Source organism: Pogona vitticeps, chromosome 3, assembly GCF_051106095.1.
Source record: "Pogona vitticeps strain Pit_001003342236 chromosome 3, PviZW2.1, whole genome shotgun sequence".
Lineage (NCBI taxonomy): Eukaryota > Metazoa > Chordata > Lepidosauria > Squamata > Agamidae > Pogona > Pogona vitticeps.
This window is the reverse complement of record NC_135785.1, coordinates 4,403,383-4,428,122: the sequence shown is the minus strand read 5'-3', so window position 1 is coordinate 4,428,122 and position 24,740 is coordinate 4,403,383. Positions and strand designations below refer to the sequence as shown.

Genomic DNA, 24,740 nt, shown 5'->3' with positions numbered 1-24,740 from the left:
GGGGACGTTTAGTGGGTGGGGAGTGTTGGGGGATTTTATGTGTGTGCATGTGTCTGGTCTCTGGGTGTCTGAATTTCGTTGTATGTGTATATACTTACAATGACAATAAATTATTATTATTATTATTATTATTATTATTATTATTATTATTATTATTATTATTATTATTATTATTATTATTATTATTATTATTATTATTATTATTATTAAGGATTCCGACGAAAGGAGGCCACCGTCTGTGTTGAAAGAGATGTTTGAGTGTGAACCACTTATTTGTTCCGTGTTAGAGATGACGAGCATGAACCGCCACACTGGAGGGCAGCAGCCCGGGGGGGGGGGGAATCAGGACTCGGAAGCGCCGAATGCCTGTTTGGCGGAGAAATGAACCAGCACGAACCAGCAGTTCAGCTGATTGTGCCCGTCTCTATCCAGTGTGTATCATGCCAATTAAAAGATACTCCTCATTACATATGATCCTATAAAATTTTGATCTGGTAGCAAAAGGGAGGATAGAGTTAGATTAAATCACAAATAAATCACACACACTTTCTGAAGGTGGAATTCTCTCTAAACCGTATGAGATGGATAACCCTATGTTAGAAACACGGGATTTCTATAAGTAACTGAAAGTAGACTAAAGGCTACACGGGGGGCTGAAGAAGAACAAACACAAAGAGGAGGAACTGTGTAATATATTTTCAAAAAGGCTAAACCAAGGGGCTGGGACACACACACACACACACACACACACACACACACACACACACACACACACACACACACACACACACACACACACACACACACACACACACACACACACACACACACACACACACACACACACACACACACACACACACACACACACACACACACAGAGCGATGCGTAGGTTCACTCCTGACACTTTTGCTGTTTAGTCGTTAAGTCATGTCCGACTCTTCGTGACCCCATGGACCAGAGCACGCCAGACCCTCCTGTCTTCCACTGCCTCCTGGAGTTGAGTCAAATTCATGTTGGTCACTTCAATGCCTTCACACTTTCCCAACATCAGGTTTTTTCCAGGGAGTCTTCTCTTCTTGTGAGATGGCCAAAGGATCGGAGCCTCAGTTTCAGGATCTGTTCTTCCAGTGAGCACTCAGGGTTGATGTCTTTTAGAATTGATAGGTTTCTTCTCCTTGCAGTCCAGGGGACTCTCAAGAGTCTCCTTCAGCACCACAACTCAAAAGCATCAATTCTTCAGCGGTCAGCCTTCTTTATGATCCAGCTCTCACTTCCATACATTGCTACTGGAAAAACCATAGCTTTGACTATGCAGACCTTTGTTGGCAAGGTGATGTCTCTTTTTAAGATGCTGTTGAGATTTGTCATCACTTTCCTCCCCAGAAGCAGGAGTCTTTTAATTTCGTGGCTGCTGTCCCCATCTGCAGTGATCATGGAGCCCAAGAAGGTAAAATCTGTCACTGCCTCCATCTCTTCCCCTTCTATTTGCCAGGAGGTGATGGGACCAGTGGCCATGATCTTACGATTTTTTTATGTTGAGCTCCAGACCATTTTTCGCACTGTCCTCTTTCACCCTCATTAAGAGGTTCTTTAATTCCTCCTCCCTTTCTGGCATCTGACACTACTCACCCTCAAGTCCACCCTATTGCAACTGGCTTTTTAAAAAGATTCTGTGTTCTCTGCAGCCACACTGTGTAATGTTTCTCTCCAGGAAAATAACTGGAAGATACAGCTTTGAAATATGTAGCTTTGTTCTGTGCCATCTAATTGTCCCTGACTTATGGCAACCCTATGAACGAGTGATCTTCAAAGTGGCCCGTCCTCAACAGCCCTGCCAGCTCTTGCAAATTCAAGCCTGTGGCTTCCTTTAGGGATTCAATCCATCTCGTATTTGACCTCCCTCTTTTCCTGCTGCCTTCCACCTTTCCCAGCAGTATGCAGCTACTTGCTAGCAAACGGAGCCCCTATGATCCTGGAACCCAGGAAGACTCTTACAATGAGCCTTCAACAAACTAACCACCATGTGACTGGAGGAGGTTAAACCAACAAGGCAAATAAAATGCGTAATGGCAACAGCTCTGAAAAGGCAAGTCGTTTTGTTTCAGCCCCAGAATGGCTCTCTCTGCTCTTTGTTCCCACTCAGAAAGTCACGTCCTGAACTGTAAGACAGAACCCCCCCCCCCCCGAGATGCAGCTTCCTTCCCTATGTCTAAACAGCAAAGGGGAAAGTTGTAACAATGTGAGTTTCCATCTGCCAGGCAGCAGGAAGGCAGGGCTCTCATACAATCAACATTTGTTCGCTCTCGCTTGCCTGGAGATTGTTGGGGCTGGCCACTGGGTTTTTCTGTACTGTCCTCAGCCTCAGCATCCTCTCCAGGCAGAAGTCCATCCACAGCCGCCTCATGGCCACCTTTCTTACCTGGAAGGGCTCCTGTGCTTGTAAACGGCTGCAAAAGAGGCTGAGCCGGAGTTAAGAGGCTTCTGGGGACTCATTGGAGGCCTGGCCACTGGCCTTGCGTTCTTGGCCTACTTGGAATGGCTTCCAACAGTCCCAATTCAAGAGCGTACAAGGGATGAGGACGGGTGGGCCAAAAATGTGGCAGAGGCCAAAATTCAGACAGAAAAGAGAAGAGCCTCCAATTGGAGCAGGACGGGAAGCCTACGGACTAACCGGGCCTCCTTTGTTCTGTGCTGACAATGAATCTGCTTAAAAGCCATGGGCTGCTAAAGAGATTTCTCCCAGGGAAGATATATATATATATATATATATATATATATATATATATATATATATATATATATATATATATATATATATATATATATATATATATATATATGTATGTATGTATGTATGTATGTATGTATGTATGTATGTATGTATGTATGTATGTATGTATGTATATGTATGTATGTATATGTATGTATATGTATATATATATATGTATATATATGTGTGTGTGTGTGTGTGTGTGTGTGTGTGTGTGTATGTACACACACACACACAAAACAGAGTGGGAGCAACAGTGAATCTAGCGGCAACCCTCCTACCAAGCCCACGAGAAGAAACAAAACAACCAACAGCACAATTCCCAACTGTTTGTTTTTTTAAATTTATTTATTTTGAAAACCGGTTCCTTGTGAAAGAATACACTAAAGAGAGCAGAGTTTTTCCCTTGGTCAACCATAAAATGTGGCCTGCCTGCTGTCGGCCAGCGCAGAAGCCTCGGGGCATGCACTGGGCTGCCAGAGCAACCTTCTTTGCCTGCAGGGTTTCCGACATCACGTGTCGCGCCAAAGGTCCTGGTCGGGAAAAGGAACAGAGGAGACAAAAAGCGGAGAGTGAGGGCCGGGTTCAGCTTAGGCTTCTTCCCAGGGATTCCGAGGAGAGGAGAGCAACCGAGCCTGTCTCCTGCCTGGGTTGAGCCCTCCTCCCCAGCAGAGATGAAATGCCTGCGGGCGTGGGCCGCCTCCAGCCTCCCAGACGGTAGCTTCCATCATCCTCTTCTCCAATCAGCTACATTGGGCAAGGCTGTGGGAAGAGGTAGCTTCCAAGGATATCCAGAAAGCCACCAGGAAGGACCAGACTTGGCAGGGGATGGTCATGGTGGAGACCAGCAGGCTTCAGCTGAGAATCTGACCCCTCAAGTTTCCTAAGGGCTGCTGCCATGAACAGAAGCAAGCAAAATTTCTTTAACTGCTTGGCCATGTTCCGAAGATTTTTCTTCCTAACCTTTCACCAGTCTCTGTGGCTGGCATGTTCGAAGAATAGGAGTTAGAACTCCGTCTGTGTTCTGGTGTAGTGTGTGGGGTACTTGAGTGTTTGTAGCTGTGGGATCAGCTTTTTGTTCTTTTCAGGAGATTGCGTGATTATGGTGATCAGGGTGTTTTTTGTTATTATCCCCTTATTCCCACATTACACTGATCCCACAGCTACAAATACTCAACTATCCCACACACTGCACCAGAACACAGACAGCATTCCTACTCCTGTCCTCTGAAGATGCCAGCCACAGAGACTGGCGAAACATTAGGGAGAAAAACCTTAAGAACACGGCCAAACAGCACGAAAAACCCACAACCACCATCAGATGTGTGTCTACTCAAGGTGTGCTCATTGGAACTACAGCTACGCTGGTTGAGGAATTCTGGAGCTGAAGCCCCAAAACACAGATCTTTGCTTCTCTGATGCCCACCAGAACCTGGGAACGCTTGTTGGTAGGAGACCAGCTCCCAGACTGTGGGATTCTGAGACTCGTTCTACCACAGGACAATGCGGTGAACGCCATTTTATGGGACGCTGCGCAAGAGGGCAGCAACTCCAGAGGAGCCAAATCTACCTTTTGTCTGGGTGCTGTAGGTGAGGAATAGACCCTATCCCTGTCCAGAGGAAGCAATGCTCTGAATCCTGGATGCATTCCTGAAATACTGTACGGTGTCTTAAGAGACACGGGGTTAAAACCATAGAAGAACTGAGCTGGAAGAGACCTCTAAGCCCATGGAGTCCTACCCCCTGCTCAAGGCAGGAATCCCAGTCAAAGCAGATCTGACTGAGGGCGGCCCCATTTCCTCTTGAGTGCTGCCGGCGTTAGAACGCTCACCACCTCCCCCTGAGGTCATGGGGTTTCGTCGTCATACTGCTCTAACAGTTAGGGAGTTTTTCCTGATGTTCAGGATGGGGGGGCTTGGTCTAGTCCAGCCAGGAAGCCCGCCCCTTTCTTACGGGACTTACCCTCCTGCCCTAATCATCAATGTACTCAAAAGGCTCCGGCGGGTCCGGCTCCTGTTCTTCCTCTTCAATCTTTGGCCCGTGAGCTGCCACGGGCTCCACCAACTCCTCCGTGTCTTCGCTTGTGTCTCTCAAGACGATGATGCCACCAATGGAAAGCTGCAAAAAAAGGAAAACACAGGGTGGCTGAGTGGAGATCGGTGACCACTCTTGAGCGGCAGCTGAACCAACACTCTCCTCTCCCCCCCCCCCCACATTCACTTGTGGCTGCAAAGAGCAGGGCCAGCCCTACCATTGACCCTAGTGAGACAGCTGCCTCGGGGACCAAATGCTGAGTGGGGCCCAGGGGCTGGTCCCGGCTGCCCCAGGAGGACTTTCTTGGAGCCAGGCATTGTAGGCCGGTTGACCTGGCAAATCATCTGATCTGGTAAAACACAGGTGGCCGACCAAGCCACACATTTAGGAAGATGAGCTGCGGAACAGGATGCCTTGCCAGGGAGAGAGAGAACGCTGGAGGAGTCGGCGGTTCAGGCTTTCGAAGAACAGAGAGAAGTGGCAGGCCGGCCGCATCTGGACTACTGACCGCATGCACTGGAGCCATGGCTCAAGCAACCCGTTTTGGTTGACCGGCCGCTGAGCAGCAGCGAGTCCAACGTAAGACAGCCCCCGCTCACCGAAATGGGGATGGGATGACCATCTACGGAGGGGTTCCCCGGCACCAGGCCAACATGTGAGAAGCCGCAGACAGCCCACGACATTTTTGGTGCTCAGGACGGCAAATCTTTTCAAATCTGTTTGCTGCCTCCTCCCTTGCTTCTCTCTCCCCAACCTGCTCTGCCCTCCCCAAGGAGCACGCCGGCTGCTGAGAGGGGGGGGCGGCTCTCGGGCTCCTTTCCGTCGAACCTACGAAAAGAGTCCTCCCCAGTTCAAAAGAGGCGACTGGGAAATGGGGCTGGCTTTTGGGGTTTCCCAATTATGGTGCTGAGAGTCTCTCGGGCCAGTCTGAAGCAGGGGCTTATCACACGTGCACCATTTTTCCCCCGACAGAGTCCTGGTTTGTCGTTTTTTTTCATTTGACACACTCAGACCACCTTCACACGATGAGGAGGTATGTCGGTGGAAAGTGGTAGGAGCCGTCCGAGACTTACCGTCTTGAACGGCTGGTATCGGCAGCTCTCCGGCATGGTGAGGACTTTCAGCTGGGCTGGCATCACCCGGGCGGGGTTGTCGAGGATCTGGAAGGACGGCTCGGGCTCTTTCTTCTTCTCCTTCTCCTCCTTCTTCTCCGTTTCATCCTGTTGAGGAAGAAGGGAGCGGAATCAGCCAGGGAGCCCTGAAGTGACAGAATCCGGAGCCCCAAGAAAGAGGAGGAGAAGGCTTTTTCACACACCCTCTGGGCTTCATACTCTCCTCAGCATAAGCCTGGGTGGCCCTGATTTTGGTACGGGGTGGGGGCAAGGTAAAGTCCCCAGCCTCCCTGCACCCTCCCAACATGGTACAGCCCCTGCTCCTCCTGGCTCAAAGACCACTACCTCCTACCTACGTAAATAAACTTCAGTGCCAGAAAAAGACCAGGATCGCTCTCAAAAGTTTTGACCGAGGCACCGTTGGTCATTCAACGGAGCTATCCCACTCACCCAGGCCTAGCCCCGGGGGGGGGGGGGATATACATTTACTCCACAGGAGGGCAGCCTTTTACGAGGCTCACAAGTAATCCCACCACGCCAAGCTAAACTGCTCGGGGACTCTGCCTACACTCTCCCTATGGCTCTACATGGTTTTTTTTTTTTTAAAGGGGGGATTTTAAAGGATTGCTTAAATAAATATACATTAAAAAGCTATACAGTTCCTTCCTGTCCCCCTCCAGGGATCCTGTTTTGCGGGCTTATGAAACTGTCTTCTAAGATGGCAGTGGGGAGATGCTGGCTGGAGTTAAAAGCAACTTGGAGTCACGTTCGTGTACATTTCGCTCTCCTTGCCTTCTCGAGGTCCAGGATGAAAGCCTTGTTAAATACCTCCAGGCAAGTGTCACGTTCTCCCCGGGAAAAAAAAAGGCAGACCAAAAAACGGTTGCTTCCATTCAGGGCCCTCACCACCACCTTGGCTCCAAGATACTGCTTAGTGATCACAGTTTGGACAATGCAGGAAGATCCTAATCTCCCAGCAGGCCTGGGAAGACGAGGCGCTTAGACCACCACGGGGGCCCCCACCCAAAGCCAAAAAAGTCACGAGAAAAGAGGCAGCTGGCGATGCAAGGGCTGGCATCTGGTGTCAGCCGAGAGAGCCGCACCGGCTAGAAGATTCTGGGAGTTGTGGTTTTGACAAAGCCTGTTGTCCAAGCTTTGCCTCTGGAGACGGCGCGGGAGGAGAAAGACGTCCAGACTTATCTAAGTGGGATCCCTGCGCCAAACCCGGGCTCCCTGCTCCAGAACGGGACTCTGCATTTACCCCCACTAGATCTGGGCAAGAGGTCCTGGGGGGCAACGCCTTTCTTGTTGCCATGACGGGGGTGCCTGCCCCTTTGCTGTCGTCTTCTATACAGGAGCCACGGCGTGGGTCCCTTTCCACGGGCAAGGTGAGACAAACAGAAACCACAACGGCTTTGCCTTCCACCTCCTGGTGCCAGTGGGGTGATGGCAGAGATCGTGGGCAGCAGAGCTTGGGTTTCAAGGCCGGGGGGGGGCGGGCTGGACTCTCCCCAGCTGCCCCAAGACACCTCCCCTGTCGCTGGGCCTGCCTCCACCCCAGAGAGTGCTTTGAAGCGGGGGCAGGAGAAACAGGGAGCCACCTCACCCAATACCAATGAAGCCACCCACTCAAACCCCATGCTATAAAGGGGAGCCAAAAAATACCCAAAGGAGGGGGAGCAATGTATGGACCCTGGAGATCTCACGGGACTTCAGCTCCGACCCTCCCTCTCTCCCAAGCAGCCATGTTGGCCTGAGGATGGCAGGTCAATGTTTGGAGGGGCTGCATGTTGCCGGCCGGCCCTTGCTGGAGCAGCTGTGTTGAAATACTGGCAGGTGAACGGCTGGCGACAGTCAGAAGCTGTCTAGGTGGGAGGGAGGGCCGATGGGACTGATGCCAGCTGTGTCTGTTATCTCTAAGCAAGCTGACGGTGGGCAAGAAATGGCAAGAGCAGGCATTTAAAGCTACTCTCGCCACCGTCTTGCAGAACTGTATACAAGGGGGAGGGGGAAGCCCCTTCTTTTGGCTTCCTACGAGGTCCCCCGAGATACTGTCCGTATGTCTTTCTGTGCTAACGCGAAAGTGCTTCCTTGTGGATGGCTAATGGATGGAGCTGGACATCATGATTCCTGCCTAAAGAAACGGGGTGAACATGAGCTCACGGGCCCTCCTGTCCTTCCCGCCGCCCCACACCATTCCTAGAAGATGCTTCAAAGGCGGAGAGACTCGAGACTCACCACCTCCATTTTCTCCTCTTCCTTTTTCTCTTTCTCCTTCTCTTTCTCCTTCTTCTTCGCCTTTGCAGTGATGGAGAGCACCGCTGTCGAAACCTGAGAGGTTGCCAGGAGGAGAAAAGAGCATTCAGGAAAACAAGCGGATGGCGGCAGGCTCCAAGGCAGACAGAGAGAGCCTCCAACACCCCCTCCCCCCCCCCCCACACACAGACACCAGCACCACCAGGAACGCAATGGGAATTTTCTTTGCGGGGAAAATGTGACTGAGTCTCAGGGCTTGGCTTTTAGGTCTCAGATCTGGCAACCCAGCTGGTGGTGAGGGAGCTCAAAGGCAGTCTGGGCAAAGGGAACTAAAAAGCCAGAGTGACCCTGGGAGGGGGGACACCAGGGGAAAGGACCCCACAGCACGACCCCACAACTTCCAAAAGCAGAATTCTCCTTACTCAGCATGGCTGAACTGAACCGGGGAACCCAGCGCCCACCGACTCACCCCAAAGGGTGCTTTGCACAGCACACTCCACTTGTCTGAATATAGGACATACAGTAAAACTAATTAAGCCCTTGAATGGCCTCGAATTTCAACATTGTACGTAGCCTCACAATTCTCGGCTGCTTTCAGAACCAAATCATCCTTTTAAGAGGATGCTCAGGACAAGACTGTTCTCAGAAGTCTTTAAGGGCATCCTCTTTTATGCCTTGTTACACCTGTCCTGCCATCTTTTGGTCTTGCTTTGGTTTATGTTAGATACACTGACTGTATTTTGATCGCTTTTGAATATTTGTTACTTTATTCTGATGGTTGTTTATGTTCTGTTCTGTTTATTTTATACTATATTATATTGCTACCAACATGATTTTGACCCAACTCTGGGAGGCAGTGGAAGATAGGAGGGCCTGGCGTGCTCTGGTCCACGGGGTCACGAAGAGTCGGAGACGACTTAACGACTCAACAACAACATATTATATTATCTCTGACTTTAAACTACTCAGAGTAGTGCCTAGCATTAAACAAACAAACAAACAGAAATAAATTCTTGGGGAAAAACAGTGGACACCTACTCCTGTTGTTGTTCAAGTGTACATCTAAATACAGAGCATGTGAATGAGATGAATGCATGCTTGGAGCAACTGATCCATCCTCCAGGGGTATTGTTAGGATTGTTGCTGTTCCCCTTACCCATACACGTATTTGCAAGCTCTGATGAGCAATCACATCAGGACTGCAGAAGCGCAGAGCAGTCTTCCTCTCCGGGCAGGGAAGCTGAGCTGAGAACACAGCGCTGGCTGGCTGGCTGGCTGGCTCTAGCTGGCTGTGACACCCAGCTCGGAAGGGTTTTCTTCCAGGTCCCCCTGCAACCGGAGGGAGCTTCCCGCACACAGCCCCTCCAAACCTGACCAGAGCGGGCTCACCTTTTCTTTCTCCTTCTCTTTCGGCACCTCCAAAGGGGCTGGGTAGGCGAACGTGGAGGGCTTGACGTTGGATCTGTACTGCACTTTTGGCATCTGGAAAAATGAGACACAATTGGGAGAGCATGTTTAGAGACACTCAAGGCAAAAACTAGAGAGCAGTGCTGCTACGGCCTCTCTCTCTCTGACACACACACACTGCGCCGGTGGGGAGATGCACACAAATCACATAAGACATTGATGCTTCCTTTGGCGCTCAACGGAAGCTTTGGAGTCGTCAGCGGCTGCATGTTCCTCTGAAATATCATTATTCCATTAGGAGGCCATTTATCCTGGTGGAGCATCGGTACAGCATAATGTTTATCCACTGCTCGGTTTCCTGGTTTTTACATTTCAGCTCTGACAGGACGAGCCACGTTTAAGGCCGGGGGAAGGCAGAGAGAAAGCACAGGGCTTGGTTACTGGCCACTAAACCTTTGGCAAATCTCCAGTTTAACAAATCTCCAGCCACATGCAATCCTGCCCAATGCTTCGAGTCCCTGCTTTAAAAGGAGAAGCTACATATTCTAAAACAGTGGCTCCCACCCTTGGTTCACCCAGAGGTTCTGGGACTGGAGTTCCCAGAAGGTGTTCTTTGGGTCCCCCCAAGTTTTCTTGGGGGACTCAAGGTTGGGAGGCATTGCTCTCAAGTGTCGCGTGTCAAGGGAGTGAGGAGCAGAGAATTAAAAGAGACTTCTGGCAGATAGGGAGGCTGGTTTTTCTGCATCCCTTTTCTCAAGGATTCCAGTTGCCATTCCCATCATCATCCCCACTCTCTGCCCAAACCCCAAAGATTCTCTATCCTTTCTCCCCTCACGTCCCTTCTTTCCGTTGTTCTGCAAACAACTGAACTCCTTTCAGCAGGAAACGCAGCCACGCTTCTTGCTGATTTCTGGTGGGGCCGTGTTATCACAAGAGAGCATGCATGCATGCATAAATAATTTTTAAAAAGGAGATAAAGCCTGTTGCAAGTTCAGGCAAGTTTCCTTCCTGGCATGTTAATCTTTGTGCAGGGATGGATGGATTGATCCACTCCTCTTTTTTTTCTTTTTCTGAGAGAAGCTGTACGGAAATCAAATGCCCCTCAGTCCAATCATCCTTCCTGAGGTTATCCCGAAGCACTTTTAGGAATACCAAAAGGGCAACATGCCTCTAAGGCCCGCAGAAGAGTCTTGGAAAATGTATCCTAAGTCAAGTCACCGCTAACCTATTAATTCTCCACGTGAGCCTGGACCCAAGGTAGGTGGAGATGTGCTGAATGGAAGATGAAAGGATCAGGTTCCACTCATCCTTCTTCAGACTGTGGACACGAATCCTGGCTGACGAACAATAACATTAGCCTGACCAGAGTTCAGGAGTAGAGATAGGGGTGTTCGTATACGAATATCCCCACACAGGTAGCATTAAGGAGGGTCCGGCCCCATGGGCAACGGACGGCCACTCACCGATCCAACGCGGATGCAGACGGCATGATTCCACCAACGGCTCCACAGCGCGTGATCCACTCGCCACTCCTGGCAGGAGGACAAGCCTCGCTGCAAAGTCAAGGAATGGCGAGTGGATCGCGGGCTGCGGAACCATTGATAGAATTATGCCCTCTGCGTCCGCGTCAGATCGGTGAGTGGACCGTCTGTTCCCCATGGGGGCGGACCCTCCTTAATGCTACCTGTGTGGGGATATTCGTATACGAATACCCTCATCTCTATTTGGGAGAGGTTTTGGACTATCATGATGCTTCAGCCCCTACGTTCTGTGGCCAAGCTGACTGGGATATTCTGGGAGCTACAGTCCAAAATAGTACATTTTCTGAACTTTTAACTAGATTGGCCAGTAAGGAGCACCTAGAAGCAGAAAAAACAGAATCCCCCCCAATCAGAGAGAGTACAGTGGGGTCTTGACTTTTGAACTTAATCCGTATTGGAAGGCGGTTCTCAAGTCAAAAAGTTCTCAGGTCAAATCTGCATTTCCCATAGGAATGCATTGAAAACCATTTGATCCGTATCTGCTCTTTTCCGTCCATAGAAACTAATGGGAAGCTGCTATTCTGTCTTCGACCACTAGAGGGGGATATTTTGTCTCTTTTTTTCTTAGGTCAAGAAAGGTTCGGGGAAGGCAGGGAAAATACAGTCCAGGCAGTCCAGTACCAGGCAGTCTGAAGACTGTCTCCCAATCCACTCTCTAAACGCTGGGAGGAGTGAGGAAGCAGACAGGCACCCTTTTCACTGGCCAACAGTTAACTGAAAGTTCACATTTTGCACTTTCCCTGCCTCCCACGTGGGTTTTTTTCAGTTCTTAACTCAAATCTAAGTACTTAAGTCAAGTCAATATTTTCCTATGAGAGCGGTTCGTAAGTCAAAATGTTCATAACTCGGGCCGTTCGTAAGTCAAGACCCCACTGAATTCCAGTTGCTGGAAAACAGGGTGTGTGGGGTGCGGTGGGTGGAGCTGTTGTTTCAAGTAGTAAGTATTTACTCCAAGATGCTTCTGCAAATACAGCCCAATTGTTGCACAATTCATGCGACAATTTCAAGAGAGAAACACAATTCTCCAAGTGCGGATATCTATTTTTTAAAAAGTCACTTCGTTTGAGAAAAAAACATACTAGTTCCTTAAAAATCATATAATTCCTTTGTTTGAGCAGACTAATGCAGTGCTTGCATGCTCTGAAAACATCTGTGATACAAGGCAGGACGTACAACAATAACACAGGGATAGACGGCTGTATTATTCTATTGAGCAAAAACAAGAAAGATTAATCCCGGGGTGAAATTTGGGCTCCAGTCCACAAAAGTTGATGCAAAATAGAACGTGTTCATCCTGAAGGGACTCCGAGCCTTATTGTGGTTTCTGAGAGTTGTGTTTCACTCTTGGTAAATTGTTTAGTTTTCAGTGCCTTCCCCTCCATACTTCAAAAGAGCTCAAAGCAAAGCTGTCCCGTAACCCCATACAGAGAATTTAGGATCACGTGATTCCCACAAGAAAGCAGGCCTGTGGGAATTTGTTAACATATTAATTACAAGGCTTGACACAGATAAACAGACATTAGAGATTAAGCATGGGGCTTCTTTAAACAAACCTAAGCCAGCTCCTCCCAACTTGGTACGCAGCAAACAGGCAAAGGCTACAAAGGCTAAGTGGCTAACTCTGAGGCTTCTTAACTCAAAGGTTTCACGGCTGCTGGGAAAGCCCATTGCTCCGATTCTGGGCCTTCAACCATGTTGGATGATGATCACTCGGGTCTTTCCAAGAGACAGAGGGAGGTCTCCTCTTCCATCCACCTAAACAAACTCGGAGGTATGGAATTCAGATAAGAAACCACACAAATTAAGGGACCTTTCATGTGTGTGTGGCTACAATGAAGAGCTGTAGATAACCCATGAATCTCCTGCAGCACAGATGTGATACAGATTACTGAATTCAGCTTCCTAAGGAGAGCACCTTCCAGCTTTTAAAAAAGAATGTTTGTAGCCTATAGGCCGATCAAGATACGCTTGGAAGCATGTAGATAATGCCTGGTGAATCACAGCGATGGCAAGATGCACGGTTTTCTGGGACCTGGGACTGGAGAATGGCTCTGTTTAACTCATATACCCCTCCTGTCAAAATGAACCGACATGGGAAAAACCTGCACCAAGAAGCGATGCTACAAGAGCCTGGGATTCTGAGCAAAACGAAGTCTCCGTCCTGCAAATCTTTCTATTACAATCTTTGTTTTAACTCAAAGAGATGCCTTATTCTTTTCCTCCAGAGTGTTAGGGTCCAGGCTTGACAGACTAACGTCCTCACCCAGGAGAAGGTTCACATACAAAAATCTGTACCGAGGACAAATGATTCAAATCAGGCCACAATTGAAGCTGACGCTGGCAGATGCCTCCAAATTTTGATGAGGCAGTACACGAATGCAATCAATTATGTATCCGGAGCCACCTCAAGGATTAGGAGGTTATCATCAATCCATCATCTCCAGATATGGAAGAGAATATCGGTGATACAGGCCACAAGTGCAGGGAATACACAAAAACCGGATTTTGCCCATTGCAAGGATTGAAGACTCGGTTATGTGAGGGTGGCTGTTGAGTGAGCCACGCAGAGGAGCAGCAGGTGTTATCCAAAATAAATCCACCTCTACTCCCTTTCCCCAAACTGCTGCGGAGATTAAGTCTCCTGGAGTCGGGAGGAGGAGACCTCCCTCCGTCTCCTTGGAAAGACCTGAGCGTTCATCATCCAACATTGTTGGAGGCAAAGAAAGAGACGAGGGTCTCAGTTCAGAAATGCCTTCTCTCCCTGCTTTATTGGAGAGGCGCCAAACTCACAACCTTCTCTCCTCTCTGGATCTTACTCTGGGCCTGGTGAGTGAGAGTCAATTTCTAAGGTTGCCAAGGAACATATTCTCTCTTCCCCCAACTCACCCACCCCCAAAACCTCCTGGCTCTAGCAGATTCTCACCAGGTTTTCTGTGGCTGGAAGCACAGCCTGGAGGTTTAACCTTTTCGAGCACGGCTGTGATGCGGTGCTTACAGCTGACTCTTAATGCCCGTAGGACTCAAAGCTACCGGAAAGGGTGTCAAAGGAAGAGAAGCTAAACAGATGCTTGAGGGTGAGGGCTGGAAACTTCAGCTGCGAATCTGAAGAAGAATGAGGATTCTTGCAGCACCCTTAAAGGCTAAGAAGTGTTTGTTACTTCTGTCTTGCCTGGAGGACTTGGGAGGGATGCCGTGAAAAAAAAAAGCAATTTTTAAAACTTTGAGAATACAGTATTAAGAACCTCAGAAGAGCCCTGTTCTGAATCAGGCCAAGGGCCCCTCTGGTCCAGCTCCCTGGATCTCCCCGTGGGCCCATCAGATGCCTCTGGGAACACCCTAGACCACGAGAGACCCTGTCTCCTGATCCCCCTTCCCCTGCATCTGGCATTTTGGAGGTCCCTTCCTTCGAAGCCTGGAGATTATATACATCCCCATCGTGGTTTGTCATCTGCGAGGGACGTTTCTTCCAGGAATCTGTACCGTCCCCTTTTAAAGGCATCTGGACACCAGAGGCCATCCCCACATCCTGTGGCATGGAGTTCCACAGACTAACAACACACTGGGTCAAGAAATCTTTTCTTTGGTCTGTTCTCACTCTCCCAAAACTCAGTTTGAGTGGATGTCCCCTATTTCTGGTCGTCTGTGAGAGGGAAAAGTTTCCCTCTATCCACTTGATCCACCCCCTGCAAAATTTTATACGTCTCAATCAAGTCCTTAGGTATCACTAAAATAGTTCTTGGCCTTTATTTCTCTATAAAATAATTAACAATGTTATTTAGCAGATCACAGTTAGGAGTACAGGAGAACTTTAGCTTGATGGTCAGATCAGAATGTAAGCATATGGATTAGTCCACAGTTTTGCCAGTTTTTCCACAGCATGGTTCACCTACGTAAAGTTTACATACTAGTCCTATCTATCTATCTATCTATCTATCTATCTATCTATCTATCTATCTATCTATCTATCTATCTATCTATCTATCTATCTATCTATCTATCTATCTATCTATCTATCTATCTATCTATCTATCTATCTATCCATCCATCCATCCATCCATCCATCCATCCATCCATCCATCCATCCATCCATCCATCCATCCATCCATCCATCCATCTATCTATCTATCTATCTATCTATCTACTTCTTCATTCATTCATTCATTCATTCATTCATTCATTCATTCATTCATTCATTCATTCACTCACTCACTCACTCACTCACTCACTCACTCACTCACTCAATTTATTACTTCAATTCATATACCGTCCCGTTAGTGCTGACACACTCTTCTGGGTGGTTTGCAAGCCATTAAATACCAAACCAAACAAATAGCGGACAGTAAAATATAGTGTAAATAGCAATGGCAGAGCGCAAACTTAAAAAGCCAAGGGCACCGACAGATTTTCACAGTAAGCGGACCAGATGGGAGACATTCAGCTGGGGTTGGGTTGAGAAGCCTTCCTCTAAAGCAGTGTCTCTTAAAAGAGTACAGGGAGGGGTGAGGTGTAGCTCCTCCGAGAGCCAATTCCATAGCCTGGGTGCTGCCACCGAGAAGGCCCTGCCTTGAATGATGGACTTTCGTGCAAGGAGTTCTACAGGATGAACCTGGGATCCTTGACATCCAACCACTGTGCTTGGACATGATGGCGTAGTGACTAAAAGCAGAAATACCAGATAACAACGAAAAGATGATGTTCTGGAGAGGCAGCCCCGGCAGAGGAGTTACACAGTTCAGGGTTCAGGCAGGCATAAGATAAGCGACAAGCACACACAAATTATTATAGTCTCTGGGATGGTACGTACCTTAAGGTCCTTGTTAAGACCGATGACGCAGGTCGGGGTGAAAGCCAGCGATAAGAAGTGGGAGAGAGGAAACCAGAACCAGAACTGGGTGAAGACCAGAACTCCAACCACTGAAGGCATGTGTGTGTGGCCGGTCCTCGACTGCAGGGAAATGGTGACATTGTGGCCACCTGGGAAACATGGGAGAGGATGATTATTTTGTTTGGCAAAAGTGCCAAGAAGTCACAGCCGTTGCACCGAATCAAGGCAGGTCCCTTTTTTGCATACACATCAGGTGTGGGTGGAGGAGGAAAGGCTGGGAGCCACACAATAAAAAAGGAAGGCAATCTGGCCCACCTCTTCCCTCTGTGAGCATCAGTCGGTCAACAAATGTGGGCAGATGGAAACAGCTGATCCAGTGGTCTCCTACGATGCCGAGCATGTACCACTAAGATGGTAGTTCCCAACCTTAGCTCCCCAGGTGTTCTTGGACTACAACTCCCAGAAAACCTTCACCACTAGCTGTGTCGGCCAGGTTTGCTGAGAGTCGTCCTCTAAGAACCTCTTGGGACTCAGGGTTGGGAACGTCTCCCTCCTAAGGATATAGAAGTAACTGTTACAGGTTGGACTGAACTTCTCTCTAGCCCAGTGATGGTGAACCTTTTTGAGCCCAAGTGCCCAAACTGCAACACAAAATCAACTTATTTATTTCGAAGTGCCAGTACTGCAATTAAAACCCGAATGCTGAGGTTTAGTTTAGAAAAAACAAGTGCTCCTCCACTGCAAGGGTTAAATGCTTGTCTCTCTCCCCTCCCCCCACAGTATTAACAAAGAAATACTTACCGGTCCTCCAATCCCCCAGTGGGCTAGACTGGTAATGATCACCATTGCACCCCTTCGCTGGACCACTAGACCAACAGAGGGGAGTGTCAAAATCTGGGATCGGAGGATGGGTAAATATTTCTCTACGGTGACTTATGGCTCGTGTGCCCACAAAGAGGGCTCTGTGTGCCAGCTGTGGCACATGTGCCATAGGTTCACCATCACTGCTCTAGCCTGACTTCCTGCTTCCAACTGTGGGCAGTCAGATGCTTTATCCAGAATTTGGAAATGTTACTGGTTTTATTGCTGGCCGTGCTAGGTGGTGGATTCTGGGAGTTGCAGTAAAAAAACAAACCTCCACCAAGTTCAGGGGACAGGGGGCGGCTTGTGGCATCTTTAACTTTAGAGATGACACAAGATTTCCCTTGTCCAATTGCCCCTCAATGCATCTGTGCTGAGACAGATCAGCCGAGGACACAAGCGATCGTAGGCAGCTTTCAGGGTGAACAAATTGGTTCTCTCTCTCTCTCTCTCTCTCTCTCATTCCCATCCCACTCTCACGCTCCATTTTCAATTCTCTGTGCTCTGCCCCGATGTCACCCTTCTACACTTTTTCCATTCAGCTGGGAGTAAACGATCTTCATCTCTTTTTCCCCCTGCTTACTCAGCCGCAAATCTCCGGTCTTCCAGCATGAGACAAATCTTCCCTGAAGAATAAGAGTGTCCTTTTCAGAGTTCACCATATCCACCTCTCTCTGCCAGCTTCGAAATCTTGCTTCCTCTTTCCTAGGTGCCATAAATCTCAACAGCAGAATGAAATTACAAGGCTTTGCCAGAGAGCCAAAAACCTTGTAATTTCATCATCACAAAGCAGAGATCAGAAGGGCTTGTCGGGTGGATGCAAGGCAGAAGCACCCAAGAAAAGCTGTGCCAGTGGGAAGGTGTTAATCTGATTTTCGGTGCTCCAACCAGCTTGGCGGATGGAGTTCAACAGTAATCGTGAATGATTTCTCGGGCAGAAGGCCTAAGCTGTTTTAAGTTGCACTCAACTCTCAGGTCATTCACACAGGAGAACAGGCTTCCCCACGCCCTGAAAAGCAGGTGCCCATGACAACTCTGCCTGGAATGCAGTGGCATAATCGCCAGTGGCCCTGATCCAGCCCAAAAGAGTCCAGAAAAATCATAAGCCTTCCCCCGAAGCAGGAAATCCAGGGAAGTTCAGAACTTCCCCACGCTGAACCAGCTTCAGGGCATGGGGAAGCTCGTTCTTCTGTGTGAATGACCTGAGAGTTGACTGCAACTTAGAGACGTAATAAGTGAAGTGTCTAAGGAAATTCAATGCTCTCTATGCCCATGAGAAGTGTCTGCCTGTCTGCCTCTCACACACAAAGGCAGACACGGGAGCTCAAATTCCTTCAGGCTGGCACTCAATAGGCCAAGCCCATGGACTGAACAGCCCATCAAGACTTAGGTTTATACAACCTTGGAATTTTATTTTTCAACATTTACCCCTTAGATGGAGACGGTCTAAAATCTGGCATTTCTTGAGCCTCTGACCTCATCCCTGAAGAATGGCATCTACATGCTTGCTGTTTCTGGTCTCACGGCATTACATCCTCCTCTTCTCTTGGCTTGCATGGGAGCAGGCAAGGTGCGAGACGGGTATGTTGGGTTTCTGCTCATCTCAGGGGTGTTTATAATCAAGTCAACATGGGTTTGAAGACCAGGGTTTGTGAGAGATCTTGAAAATAGTTTTCAAACACTGGGCTCCTAGATTTTTCTTCTTCTTAAACATCCTCTTGTACCAGTTCAACTGGTAATAAGATGCTGTTCTTTAGTCAGACACCCACTACCTATATAAAATCCTGCATTATTACAGTGACTTGGGACAAAAGATGGAAACCAACTGGGCATATATTCCCCAAAAATATATGGGTGGACCCTTCTTCTGCTCCATCCATTCCATCTCCTGCTGAATTGTGGGGCTTCCTCCTCTGTCATTTTACAAAAATCGACCAATTATCTTAGCCCAAATCCAGTCTATACTTCCTCTTTGGAGTTCCTTGACCATACCTCAAACTTCTCGATTATGCGTCACATCACCTCCAACCCTACGAAGGAGCAACCTCCAAAGGCTCTTGCCGTTAAGTGCCCTGCTCAGTTCTTGCCAACTCAAGCCCATGGTTTCCTTGATCAAGTCAATACACTTCGTATGTGGTCTCTTTCCCTGCTGCCTTCAACTCTCTAGAGTAGAGGTTCCCAACCTTGGGTCACCCAGATGGTTCCTGGACTGAAATTCCCAGAAGTCTTCAACACCCATTGTGGTGTGCTGGGGTCTATGGGAGTTGCAGTCCAAGAACACCTGGGGCTACCCAAGGTTGGGAACCATCGCTCTAGTCTTTGCTAGAACTTCAAAACTAGACCTTTGGAGCTAGAACTCTCAGAATGCACCCGCCAATATGGTTGGGAGATTTGGAGAGTTGTAAACCAAAAAGGTACCCACCTGAGTTGTGGGATGATTCCTTTCACCTCTACTTTAAAAAAAAATCATTTGTCCTAATTATTCACTTCTCTCACACTTCAAAGCCATGTGCTGCTCAGCTCTGATTTCCCTCATCTGCCAGAAGAGGCAGTCGCCTCCCTGCTTCCTCTGTTAATGCCCCCAGAATTGTTATCTCATGACATGACACTGAACAGAAAAAGTGTATCCATAGGACCTGTGATTTCTGGCTTGAGTCATACCTTTCTTGCTTTGCTAAAGCATTAAAAACAACGCAAGTCTTGGAGTGCCACTATCATAAGGAACCTCTCCTCAACGGAAATCTTGTTCGTGTGCCATGCATGACCGCGCGGCTTGGGTAAGGGCCGCTGCTGGGCAAGTGGACCTCCCCACGAGGAGACCCATGCTCTGCCAAGTGGTGCCACTTGTAGAGCGATGGGATTTTCTACTCAGTGGGAGGTCAACAGGGTACTGGCCAGAGCTTCCAAAATAGGAAGGTGCGACAACTCACACAGCTGAGTCAGCTGCAGAGCCTGAGACGGTGAACCCCATCTGTGTAGCAACAGAGGGTAAGGTTTCCATGCTCCAGGGCTTGCTGCCATAGACAAAGAGTTTTGCGTTGAGCTGTAGCAGTAAAAAGAGCTTGGGAGTTATAGGTAGCTTCTTAAGAACTTCCAGGGGCAAGTAGAAGCCCAAACTTTACGAATCTACCAATTCCCAGCTTGCTTCCCTCACAGATGGGTGTGCAGAGACACTGCCGGTTTCAGAGGCTGATCCGCTTAGTTTCTGGGATAAGAAACATAGAGCCCTGTGAGCCGAAGGAGGCCCCCGACTCCCCCCTTCCTTCTGGCAGCCCCTGGGGCCGTAAGGTTGCCCACATTCGGCAACGTGGCAACTCTGGATGTGCCAAGAGCATCTTCTCCTTGAAACAGTGCCAAGCATGAAAACAAGATGCACTCTCCCCACATACCTTGTTTTAAAAGCAAAGTGTTTTTTTTTAAAAAAATCAATGGTGCCACCAGTTTTTGATAGCACAGAAGCAAATCCACAGCCCTGCATGAATCCACGCAGGCACTGCAGAATGTGTGACCAGTTAATGAACTTCACTTCACCTACCCTCCCCCTGCTCCTGAACAGGCGCCTGCTTGCTCCCGGAAGGCCTCATGGGAGAAAAAGGCAACATGGCCATTCCTCCCCCCCCCCCCGCTTCTTTGGCCGATGAACTCATCTGCCTGGTGGATAAGCGGATGGTAACAGATACATTAGCACCTATCTATTTCGCACATTAACCAGACGAGAGAGATGCAATTCCAGTGACACAGACACCCAAGACCAGCATTTATCCAGAGAAGGTGAGTCAAAGGTTGGTGTGTGTACTTGTTTATGCTCTAAAGCAGTTATATGAAGCTTCTTTGAGAAGCTACAGTGGTGCCCCGCATGACGACGATAATCTGTCCCATTGAAATCGCTGTTTAGCGAAACTGACGTCATGCGAAATCCGTTTCCCCATTGGAATGCATTGAAACCCGGTTTAATGTGTTCCAATGGGGAAAATACCTCGTTGTCCAGCAAAGATCACCCACAGGAAGCCATTTTGCAAGCGACGATCAGCTGTAAAAATGGCTGCCCTGCGAAGCATGGGTCCGGAAAACACAGGGCAGCCATTCTGCGAAGCCGACGATCAGCTGTAAAAATTGTCTTGCAGACGGTTCACGAAGCATGGACCTAATCAATGTCCAGCGAAAATCCCCCATTGGAATGACTGTTTTGCAAATCGCTATAGTGATTGTAAAAAATCATAGTTAAGCGAAGTTGTCGTTTAGCGGGGTCGTCGTCTTGCGAGGTACCACTGTACTTCTTTCCTGAAGCAGCTCTTTGGGTCCAGTGCAGACCAGGTTGCTGCCTGTAGAACCAACAAGGTCTGCTAAAACTTTATCCATCTGGGGATGAGTGTTGGAGATGGTACTGTCTATTGCCCCGTGGGTCTCCTGATTAGAGATGGGTGCGAACGGTCTGTCCCGGTTCGTAAAGGCGGCAGCACAGGTGCTCCTGCTCCTCTCCCCTGCCTCCTCAGCCGATCAGCCACTCACTAGGCCCAGTTGGCTTGGTTTTTCCCCACCTCCTCACCTAATCTCCTACCCATGAGCCAGACCACAGACTTCTCTGCCCCGTCCTTTAGTCTGAATCGGAGATCAACCCAGAGGGTGGGGCAGAGAAGCCTGAGCTCTTGCCAGGACTGGGAGATCAGTGGAGGAGGTGAAAAAAACAACAACAAGCCAACTGGGCCTGTTGAAGGGCTGATTGAACCAGAGGAAATGGGGAGGGGAGCAGCAGCTCCTATGCTTCCAACTTTGCGAACTAGGATGAACCGGTTCGTACCCATCTCTACTCCCAAATCCTCAAAATACTTGACCCTTTCTGCTCGTTTCTTTGCAAACTTACCCCACCACCTGGAATTCCTGTACGAAAATGGCTTTCTCGTTTCCTTTAACTGCTCCTCAAAAGACCACCTTCTCTACGAAGACTTTGGCACAAAAGGTAAATTCCCAAATCCTACTGGGAGAAAGCCTACGGATTTGCAACTGAAACCAGTGCACCACGCTGCTCTGTCTGCCTTTGCCTTTCTTTCCCACCCTTCCTTCGGCTCCTCCTCTTCTGAACACTTGAGACCGTCTGAGGGCGCCCCAGAAGAAGAGGAAGGATAAACCATCTCTAAGTCTTCTCTACCTGGGAAACCCTGAAAAGCAGTGGATCTCCAGGAGCTCATGGACTACAGTTCCCAGAAAGCTTGGCCAGGTCAGCTAGTGGTGAAAGCATCTGAGAGTTTTAGTCCAAGAACATCGGGGGAAACAAGGTTGAGAAAAGGGTCTTCTTAGGTTGGACATGACTTGACCGCGCAGGATCATTATTATTCATTTTTGTACCAAGGAGACAAACAAATGAGACACACACTGGCTGAATCAGCTGTTCATTGTACAATCAGACCTTACCCGCATCCAATATGCCCTGGGCAAGAATTGCTCCGAATTTGGCCATCACATCATCATGTTTATCATTAATGACTTTGGAATACAGCTGCCTGAACTGGCTGACCTAGGAGAGAAAATTTAAAAAAAACTTAGAAAACAAAGACTTCAGAACAAACAACAGGTGATGGATCAAACTTTGCATTTGGGGATGGATGTTCACGGTGCCTTAAGCCAAAAGCTGAAAAAAGCAACATAGAAACAATAGCTATTTGTTGTTTAGTCGTTAAGTCATGTCCGACTCTTTGGGACCCCATGGACCAGAGCACGGCAGGCCCTCCTGTCTTCCACTGCCTCCCGGATTTGGGTTAAATTTATGTTGGTTGCTTCAATGGCACTGTCCAACCATCTCATCCTCTGTCGTCCCCTTCTCCTCTTGCCTTCACACTTTCCCAACGTCAGGGTCTTTTCCAGGGAGTCTTCTCTTCTCATCAGATGGCCAAAGTATTGGAGCCTCAGCTTCAGGATCTGTCCTTCCAGTGAGCACTCAGGGTTGATTTCCTTCATAATCATAATGGATAGATTTGTTCTCCTTGCAGTCCAGGGGACTCTCAAGAGCCTCCTTCAACACCACAATTCAAAAGCACCAATTCTTTGGCAGTCAGCCTTCTTTATGGTCCAGCTCTCACTTACATATATCGCTACTGGAAAAAACATAGCTTTGACTAGGCGGACCTTTGTTGACAAGGTGATGTCTCTGTTTTTTAAGATAATGTCAAGGTTTGTCATCTCTTTCCTCCCAAGAAGCAGGTGTCTTTTAATTTCGTGGCTGCTGTCCCCATCTGCAGTGATCATGGAGCCCAAGAAAGTAAAATCTGTCACTGCCTCCATATCTTCCCCTTCTATTTGCCAGGAGGTGGCAAACAGAAGGGGAACTAATTCTATTCTAGAAAAAGTTATTTCAAGAATATTTTAAATAAACTGATTTATAATTATTTAACAAGAGAAGGTGCAAAATCAGAAAGGGAAAATATACATGTTTGCTATCCTGCTTGCCCTTCAAATTCCAAGCAGAATGACCACCCAAGTATGTGGGCAACATGAACCAATAAAGATAATAATGGCACAATAGGCAGATAAACAAGAAACAACCGCCTGAGTCCAAACCAACGAAAATCCTCATGCTGCAGCTGAAAAAGCCAGACGGTATATTTCTGTGAAAGAACAGAAAGTTATGTTCTTACTGCAGGATGCAATTCATCCTGTTACTCAGTTCCACTTATAAATCAAACCAAATTATGGAAGCTGCTAATATGATTCCTTCCTAAGCCGATTCCTCTGCATGCTTAGAATTGCTTTAAAATAATGAACAGACCCGCATTTCCGCAAAAGCTGGCGATGAAGGAAAACAAAGCAGCTGCCCTACACACACGCAGGACTTGTTTCACTGAGTCGGCTTAAAATCTTGCAGGAAAGTTTTCTGAGTGACTAGGACAGGCAAGAAATCTCAAATTCTCAGTTGCCCCACCTCCCCCATCACCCATGTACTGTACATGCCTAAGCAGTCCAGGTATATATTGGCCTCCCAACGTATGGTATTTCTGCAAGTGTGTTGGTGAAGAGCTGCAAGAAGGAAGTGAAGAGATGAGAAGGGCTTGGACAGCTTCTGTTTCTTCATTTTCCCTGGTGCAAACCACTCCTCCTTGAAATATGTTTGGTTAAATCAGAGGTGGGGACCCGTGGCCTTCCAGATGTTGGTGGACCTACAATGGTCATAATACATGGCCAATGGCCATTTCACCTGGGGTTGGTGGGGGATGGAGTCCAACATCTGGCGCATTGGGGTTCTCAATCTCTGGCCTGCCCATGTCTTATAACGTACAGGAGCATCTGGCGTGGAGCGCTGGATTCAAATATTGTAACTTCTAGAAAGCAAAGGGCAGTGACTGGTGCAGGAACAGCTCTACAGCGAATGTGTGGCGGTGCTGCTGTAGCTACGCAATCCGAAACACGGACAGGTTAGGCATCCTTCAGTAACATGCTCTGTATTGAGGACTTGGAACAGCGTCTAGTGTGGCTCAGAACGCCAATTCGAGAGTGACCATCCCTTCCACACAGGAGACAAATGCAATCTGTCTCCTGTCCACCTCCCTGATTTGGCTGGTTTCGGGACGGCCTCTTTGCCTCGGCCTGCTGGACAAGGGTCTCTTCAAATTGGGAGAGGCCGTGATGCACCACCTGCTTCCAGGCTGAGTGCTCAGAGGTCAGGGTTTTCCATCTATGGAGGTCCATTCCTAAGGCCTTCAGATCCCACTTGCAGATCTTCTTGTATCGCAGCTGTGGTCTCCCTCTGGGGCGATTTCCCTGCATTAATTCTCCATACAGGAGATCTTTTGGAATCTGACCGTCAGCCATTCTCATGACGTGCCCGAGCCAACGTAGGTGCACACAAGGGCCAGAAACATAATTTAGTTCAACTTCTTTCCTCTGTTTTTCCAAGATCTCATGGTGAGAAGCAGTAATTCAGAAAACAAAGGTAAGCGCG

At 48.4% G+C, this 24,740-nt stretch overlaps 1 protein-coding gene across 1 annotated transcript in view; it reads right to left on the bottom strand.

Moving 5' to 3' along the window:
- Positions 1-3,103: 3,103 nt before the first annotated feature.
- The window catches only part of PSMD1 (proteasome 26S subunit, non-ATPase 1), a 122,110-nt gene continuing 100,473 nt past the window's right edge, over positions 3,104-24,740 (bottom strand). Inside the window, exons 19-25 of the mRNA XM_072996336.2 lie at positions 22,220-22,322; positions 15,929-16,098; positions 9,566-9,658; positions 8,159-8,251; positions 5,882-6,028; positions 4,737-4,892; positions 3,104-3,307 (exon numbers count right to left, since the gene is read on the bottom strand). Coding sequence (XP_072852437.2) covers positions 4,746-4,892; positions 5,882-6,028; positions 8,159-8,251; positions 9,566-9,658; positions 15,929-16,098; positions 22,220-22,322 — 753 coding nt within the window. The 3' untranslated portion in view covers positions 3,104-3,307; positions 4,737-4,745. The remainder of the gene's footprint in view (positions 3,308-4,736; positions 4,893-5,881; positions 6,029-8,158; positions 8,252-9,565; positions 9,659-15,928; positions 16,099-22,219; positions 22,323-24,740) is intronic.